Raw genomic sequence first — 7,961 nt, 5'->3', positions numbered from 1 at the left:
AGAGGGTTAACCTAGGGGTAGGGTTAATAAGGGGTCTGAGGAGAGGAGAGGAGAGGGTTAACCTAGGGGTAGGGTTAATAAGGGGTCTGAGAAGAGGAGAGGAGAGGGTTAACCTAGGGTTAGGGTTAATAAGGGGTCTGAGGAGAGGAGAGGAGAGGGTTAACCTAGGGTTAGGGTTAATAAGGGGTCTGAGAAGAGGAGAGGAGAGGGTTAACCTAGGGTTAGGGTTAATAAGGGGTCTGAGAAGAGGAGAGGAGAGGGTTAACCTAGGGTTAGGGTTAATAAGGGGTCTGAGGAGAGGAGAGGAGAGGGTTAACCTAGGGGTAGGGTTAATAAGGGGTCTGAGGAGAGGAGAGGAGAGGAGAGGGTTAACCTAGGGGTAGGGTTAATAAGGGGTCTGAGGAGAGGAGAGGAGAGGGTTAACCTAGGGGTAGGGTTAATAAGGGGTCTGAGGAGAGGAGAGGAGAGGAGAGGGTTAACCTAGGGGTAGGGTTAATAAGGGGTCTGAGAAGAGGAGAGGAGAGGAGAGGGTTAACCTAGGGGTAGGGTTAATAAGGGGTCTGAGGAGAGGAGAGGAGAGGGTTAACCTAGGGGTAGGGTTAATAAGGGGTCTGAGGAGAGGAGAGGAGAGGAGAGGGTTAACCTAGGGGTAGGGTTAATAAGGGGTCTGAGGAGAGGAGAGGAGAGGGTTAACCTAGGGGTAGGGTTAATAAGGGGTCTGAGAAGAGGAGAGGAGAGGAGAGGGTTAACCTAGGGGTAGGGTTAATAAGGGGTCTGAGGAGAGGAGAGGAGAGGAGAGGGTTAACCTAGGGGTAGGGTTAATAAGGAGTCTGAGGAGAGGAGAGGAGAGGGTTAACCTAGGGGTAGGGTTAATAAGGGGTCTGAGGAGAGGAGAGGAGAGGAGAGGAGAGGGTTAACCTAGGGGTAGGGTTAATAAGGGGTCTGAGGAGAGGAGAGGAGAGGAGAGGGTTAACCTAGGGGTAGGGTTAATAAGGGGTCTGAGGAGAGGAGAGGAGAGGAGAGGGTTAACCTAGGGGTAGGGTTAATAAGGGGTCTGAGGAGAGGAGAGGAGAGGGTTAACCTAGGGGTAGGGTTAATAAGGGGTCTGAGAAGAGGAGAGGAGAGGGTTAACCTAGGGGTAGGGTTAATAAGGGGTCTGAGGAGAGGAGAGGAGAGGAGAGGGTTAACCTAGGGGTAGGGTTAATAAGGGGTCTGAGGAGAGGAGAGGAGAGGGTTAACCTAGGGTTAGGGTTAATAAGGGGTCTGAGAAGAGGAGAGGAGGGGAGAGGGTTAACCTAGGGGTAGGGTTAATAAGGGGTCTGAGGAGAGGAGAGGGTTAACCTAGGGTTAGGGTTAATAAGGGGTCTGAGGAGAGGAGAGGAGAGGGTTAACCTAGGGGTAGGGTTAATAAGGGGTCTGAGGAGAGGAGAGGAGAGGAGAGGGTTAACCTAGGGGTAGGGTTAATAAGGGGTCTGAGAAGAGGAGAGGAGAGGGTTAACCTAGGGGTAGGGTTAATAAGGGGTCTGAGGAGAGGAGAGGAGAGGAGAGGGTTAACCTAGGGGTAGGGTTAATAAGGGGTCTGAGGAGAGGAGAGGAGAGGAGAGGGTTAACCTAGGGGTAGGGTTAATAAGGGGTCTGAGGAGAGGAGAGGGTTAACCTAGGGGTAGGGTTAATAAGGGGTCTGAGGAGAGGAGAGGAGAGGGTTAACCTAGGGGTAGGGTTAATAAGGGGTCTGAGGAGAGGAGAGGGTTAACCTAGGGGTAGGGTTAATAAGGGGTCTGAGGAGAGGAGAGGAGGGGAGAGGGTTAACCTAGGGGTAGGGTTAATAAGGGGTCTGAGGAGAGGAGAGGAGAGGGTTAACCTAGGGGTAGGGTTAATAAGGGGTCTGAGGAGAGGAGAGGAGAGGAGAGGGTTAACCTAGGGGTAGGGTTAATAAGGGGTCTGAGGAGAGGAGAGGAGGGGAGAGGGTTAACCTAGGGGTAGGGTTAATAAGGGGTCTGAGGAGAGGAGAGGAGAGGGTTAACCTAGGGGTAGGGTTAATAAGGGGTCTGAGGAGAGGAGAGGAGAGGGTTAACCTAGGGGTAGGGTTAATAAGGGGTCTGAGGAGAGGAGAGGAGGGGAGAGGGTTAACCTAGGGGTAGGGTTAATAAGGGGTCTGAGGAGAGGAGAGGGTTAACCTAGGGGTAGGGTTAATAAGGGGTTAGTGTGTAGAGTGTAGCAGCAGGTCATCATCATCACAGTAAATAAATAACATAATAATCAGAGACAGACAGGCTCAATACCATTATACAGAGGAGCAGGTGGCACCCACACACACACACACACACACACGCACGCACCAACACACACACACACACACGCACGCACGCACCAACACACGCACACACACACACACACACGCACACGCACCAACACACACACACACACAACAGTGGTTAAACATGAAGCATGAACACTAATCAATCAATCTGCTTTCTGATTGGAGGATTTCAGCTCAGATCGTCTCTGATTGGCTTATTCTGTACAGAGACTGCGTGTGATTGGAGACAGAATCAAAGTCATTGGTTGTTCTGTAGACTGACATCATAGCTCGATAAAACTGAAGGATAAAAATGTTTCTTCAAAACATCTGAAAAAACTCTCAAATACTGGAGCTCATGACATCCCCGGATCATGCAACCATGGTGACAAACCCGGCTGTGACCCATGACGACAGTTTCCCTGGAGATCAGTCTGGTCGGGATGGGAGGGGCTAGGTGGTATTGTCCTGTGATTGGTCAATAGTAGTTCTGTAGGGGCGGGGTTATTGCAGGGTGACGTGTGTGTGTATATCACTCCACAGCGAAGCCACAAGTTTCCTCCACGGCCGTCAGCAGTTTCTCATAAAGTTTCTCGTACGACTCGTAGGGAGGGATATCTATTCTGTTAAAACTAAAGGAGAAGAAGGAGAGAGAGAGGAGAGAGAGGAGAGAGAGAGGGGGGAGAGAGGAGAGAGAGAGGAGTGAGGGGGGAGAGAGACACAGAGAGAGAGAGACACAGAGAGAGAGAGAGAGAGAGAGAGAGAGAGAGACACAGAGAGAGAGAGAGAGACACAGAGAGAGAGAGAGAGAGAGAGAGAGACACAGAGAGAGAGAGAGAGAGAGAGAGAGACACAGAGAGAGAGAGACACAGAGAGAGAGAGAGACACAGAGAGAGAGATAGAGAGAGATAGAGAGAGAGAGAGAGAGAGATTAATATTCAGACAGTGATCAACAGTGCCTTCAGAAAGTACTCACACCCCTTGACCTTTTCCACATTTTGTTGTTACAGTCTGAATTTAAAATGGATTACATTTAGATGTTGTGTCACTGACCTACACACAATACCCCAGAATGTCAAAGTGGAATTATGTTTTTAGAAATGTGTACAAATCAATAAAAAATGAGAAGCTGAAATGTCTTGAGACAATAAGTATTAAACCCCCTTTGTTATGGCAAGCCTAAATAAATTCAGGAGTAAAAATGTGCTTAACAAGTCACATAATAAGTTGCATGGACTCACTCTGTGTGCAATAATAGTGTTTAACAGGATTTTTGAATGACTACCTCATCTCTGTACCCCACACATACAATTATCTGTAAGGTCCCTCAGTCGAGCATTGAATTTCAAACACAGATTCAACCACAAAGACCAGGGAGGTTTTCCAATGCCCCGCAAAGAAGGGCACCTAGATGGTTAAATATAAAAAAAGCAGACATTGAATATCCCTTTGAGCATGGTGAAGTTAATAATTACACTTTGGAAGGTGTATCAATACACCCAGTCACTTCAAAGATACAGGCGTCCTTCCTAACTCAGTTGCCGGAGAGGAAGGAAACCGCTCAGGGATTTCAACATGAGGCCAATGGTGACTTTAAAACAGTTAGAGATTAATGGCTGTGATAGGAGAAAAATGAGGATGGATCAACAACATTGTAGTTACTCCACAATACTAACCTAAATGACAGAGTGAAAAGAAGGAAGCCTGTACAGAACACAAATATTCCAAAACATGCATCCTGTTTGCAATAAGGCACTAAAGTAATACTGCAATAAATGTGGCAAAGAAATGAACTTTATGTCCTGAATACAAAGGGTTATTTTTGGGGCAAATCCAACACAACACATCACCAATCTTCATATTTTCAAGCATGGTGGTGGCTGCATCATGTTATGGGTATGCTTGTCATCGGCAAGGACTAGGAAGTTTTTCAGGATAAGAAGAAACGGAATGGAGCTAAGCACAGGCAAATTCCTAGAGGAAAACCTGGTTCAATCTGCTTCCCAACAGACACCGGGAGACAAATTCACCTTTCAGCAGGACAATAACCTAAAACACAAGGCCAAATCTACACTGGAGTTTCTTACCAAGAAGACAGTGAATGTTCCTGAGTGGCCTAGTTACAGTTTTGACTTAAATCAGCTTGAAAATCTATGGCAAGACCTGAAAATGGTTGTCTAGCAATGATCAACAACCAACTTGACAGAGCTTGAAGAATCATAAAAATAATAATGTGCAAAGTTCTTAGAGACCCAGAAAGACTCACAGCTGTAATCGCTGCCAAAGGTGATTCTAACATGTATTTACATTTTTACATTTACATTTTAGTCATTTAGCAGACGCTCTTATCCAGAGTGACTTACAGTTAGTTAGTGCATACATTATTTTTATTTATTTTTCATACTGGCCCCCCGTGGGAATCGAACCCACAACCCTGGCGTTGCAAACGCCATGCTCTACCAACTGAGCTACATCCCTGCCGGCCATTCCCTCCCCTACCCTGGACGACGCTGGGCCAATTGTGCGCCGCCCCATGGGTCTCCCGGGTGTGAATACTTATGTAAAATGAGATATTTCTGTATTTCATTTTCAATACATTTGAATGGGGTATTGTGTGTAGAAGGGTGAGAGAAAAAATCTATTGAATCCAATTTGAATTCAGGCTGAAACACAACAACATGTGGAATAAGTCAAGGGGTCTGAATACTTTCTGAAGACACTGTATATCCATATGGTCAGAGCTACATGTTAAAGCAGGGGCGTCAAACTCATTTTGCCCCGCTGGCCACATCTGTTTTTTTCATCGAGGTCTGGAGGGCCGCACTTCAAACTGATGATATTTCCTCGCTGTCAAAATGTAACAACAAAAAGCAGACAGAAAGATGCATCAAGTTCAGATAAAGCATGCGAGCGAGCAAAACAGCGGCCCTCTGTCTCAGCAGGTGTAGACCATGGATCTGATGCTGTATGGCATGTCATACTCTCAGCAGCAGGTGTAGACCATGGATCTGATGCTGTATGGCATGTCATACTCTCAGCAGCAGGTGTAGACCATGGATCTGATGCTGTATGGCATGTCATACTCTCAGCAGGTGTAGACCATGGATCTGATGCTGTATGGCATGTCATACTCTCAGCAGGTGGAGACCATGGATCTGATGCTGTATGGCATGTCATACTCTCAGCAGCAGGTGGAGACCATGGATCTGATGCTGTATGGCATGTCATACTCTCAGCAGCAGGTGGAGACCATGGATCTGATGCTGTATGGCATGTCATACTCTCAGCAGCAGGTGGAGACCATGGATCTGATGCTGTATGGCATGTCATACTCTCAGCAGCAGGTGGAGACCATGGATCTGATGCTGTATGGCATGTCATACTCTCAGCAGCAGGTGGAGACCATGGATCTGATGCTGTATGGCATGTCATACTCTCAGCAGGTGTAGACCATGGATCTGATGCTGTATGGCATGTCATACTCTCAGCAGCAGGTGGAGACCATGGATCTGATGCTGTATGGCATGTCATACTCTCAGCAGGTGTAGACCATGGATCTGATGCTGTATGGCATGTCATACTCTCAGCAGCAGGTGGAGACCATGGATCTGATGCTGTATGGCATGTCATACTCTCAGCAGGTGGAGACCATGGATCTGATGCTGTATGGCATGTCATACTCTCAGCAGCAGGTGGAGACCATGGATCTGATGCTGTATGGCATGTCATACTCTCAGCAGCAGGTGTAGACCATGGATCTGATGCTGTATGGCATGTCATACTCTCAGCAGCAGGTGGAGACCATGGATCTGATGCTGTATGGCATGTCATACTCTCAGCAGCAGGTGTAGACCATGGATCTGATGCTGTATGGCATGTCATACTCTCAGCAGGTGTAGACCATGGATCTGATGCTGTATGGCATGTCATACTCTCAGCAGCAGGTGTAGACCATGGATCTGATGCTGTATGGCATGTCATACTCTCAGCAGCAGGTGGAGACCATGGATCTGATGCTGTATGGCATGTCATACTCTCAGCAGGTGGAGACCATGGATCTGATGCTGTATGGCATGTCATACTCTCAGCAGCAGGTGGAGACCATGGATCTGATGCTGTATGGCATGTCATACTCTCAGCAGCAGGTGGAGACCATGGATCTGATGCTGTATGGCATGTCATACTCTCAGCAGGTGTAGACCATGGATCTGATGCTGTATGGCATGTCATACTCTCAGCAGCAGGTGGAGACCATGGATCTGATGCTGTATGGCATGTCATACTCTCAGCAGCAGGTGTAGACCATGGATCTGATGCTGTATGGCATGTCATACTCTCAGCAGCAGGTGTAGACCATGGATCTGATGCTGTATGGCATGTCATACTCTCAGCAGCAGGTGGAGACCATGGATCTGATGCTGTATGGCATGTCATACTCTCAGCAGCAGGTGTAGACCATGGATCTGATGCTGTATGGCATGTCATACTCTCAGCAGGTGTAGACCATGGATCTGATGCTGTATGGCATGTCATACTCTCAGCAGCAGGTGTAGACCATGGATCTGATGCTGTATGGCATGTCATACTCTCAGCAGCAGGTGTAGACCATGGATCTGATGCTGTATGGCATGTCATACTCTCAGCAGCAGGTGTAGACCATGGATCTGATGCTGTATGGCATGTCATACTCTCAGCAGCAGGTGTAGACCATGGATCTGATGCTGTATGGCATGTCATACTCTCAGCAGCAGGTGTAGACCATGGATCTGATGCTGTATGGCATGTCATACTCTCAGCAGCAGGTGTAGACCATGGATCTGATGCTGTATGGCATGTCATACTCTCAGCAGGTGTAGACCATGGATCTGATGCTGTATGGCATGTCATACTCTCAGCAGCAGGTGTAGACCATGGATCTGATGCTGTATGGCATGTCATACTCTCAGCAGCAGGTGTAGACCATGGATCTGATGCTGTATGGCATGTCATACTCTCAGCAGCAGGTGTAGACCATGGATCTGATGCTGTATGGCATGTCATACTCTCAGCAGCAGGTGTAGACCATGGATCTGATGCTGTATGGCATGTCATACTCTCAGCAGGTGTAGACCATGGATCTGATGCTGTATGGCATGTCATACTCTCAGCAGCAGGTGTAGACCATGGATCTGATGCTGTATGGCATGTCATACTCTCAGCAGCAGGTGTAGACCATGGATCTGATGCTGTATGGCATGTCATACTCTCAGCAGCAGGTGTAGACCATGGATCTGATGCTGTATGGCATGTCATACTCTCAGCAGCAGGTGTAGACCATGGATCTGATGCTGTATGGCATGTCATACTCTCAGCAGCAGGTGGAGACCATGGATCTGATGCTGTATGGCATGTCATACTCTCAGCAGCAGGTGTAGACCATGGATCTGATGCTGTATGGCATGTCATACTCTCAGCAGCAGGTGGAGACCATGGATCTGATGCTGTATGGCATGTCATAATCTCAGCAGCAGGTGTAGACCATGGATCTGATGCTGTATGGCATGTCATACTCTCAGCAGCAGGTGTAGACCATGGATCTGATGCTGTATGGCATGTCATACTCTCAGCAGGTGTAGACCATGGATCTGATGCTGTATGGCATGTCATACTCTCAGCAGCAGGT

The 7,961-nt window shown here is 47.8% G+C and overlaps 2 protein-coding genes across 2 annotated transcripts in view; one reads left to right on the top strand and one right to left on the bottom strand.

Annotated features, from left to right (window-relative positions):
• Positions 1-2,398: 2,398 nt before the first annotated feature.
• The window catches only part of LOC311115607 (E3 ubiquitin-protein ligase SMURF1-like), a 98,321-nt gene continuing 92,758 nt past the window's right edge, over positions 2,399-7,961 (bottom strand). Inside the window, exon 17 of the mRNA XM_084190767.1 lies at positions 2,399-2,931. Within this exon, the coding sequence (XP_084046893.1) occupies positions 2,832-2,931 (100 nt within the window). The 3' untranslated portion in view covers positions 2,399-2,831. The remainder of the gene's footprint in view (positions 2,932-7,961) is intronic.
• LOC311115610 (uncharacterized protein) overlaps positions 5,422-7,961 on the top strand; it is a gene marked incomplete at both ends in the record, with an annotated part of 4,068 nt that continues 1,528 nt past the window's right edge. The window contains 5 exons of the mRNA XM_084190770.1: positions 5,422-5,694; positions 5,887-5,991; positions 6,289-6,472; positions 6,691-7,656; positions 7,708-7,781. Coding sequence (XP_084046896.1) covers positions 5,422-5,694; positions 5,887-5,991; positions 6,289-6,472; positions 6,691-7,656; positions 7,708-7,781 — 1,602 coding nt within the window. The remainder of the gene's footprint in view (positions 5,695-5,886; positions 5,992-6,288; positions 6,473-6,690; positions 7,657-7,707; positions 7,782-7,961) is intronic.

The sequence above is a fragment of the Coregonus lavaretus genome (genome assembly GCF_964263955.1).
Source record: "Coregonus lavaretus genome assembly, contig: HAP1_SCAFFOLD_145, whole genome shotgun sequence".
In the NCBI taxonomy this organism is placed as follows: Eukaryota; Metazoa; Chordata; class Actinopteri; order Salmoniformes; family Salmonidae; genus Coregonus; species Coregonus lavaretus.
This window is presented reverse-complemented; position numbering and strand designations above follow the sequence as displayed.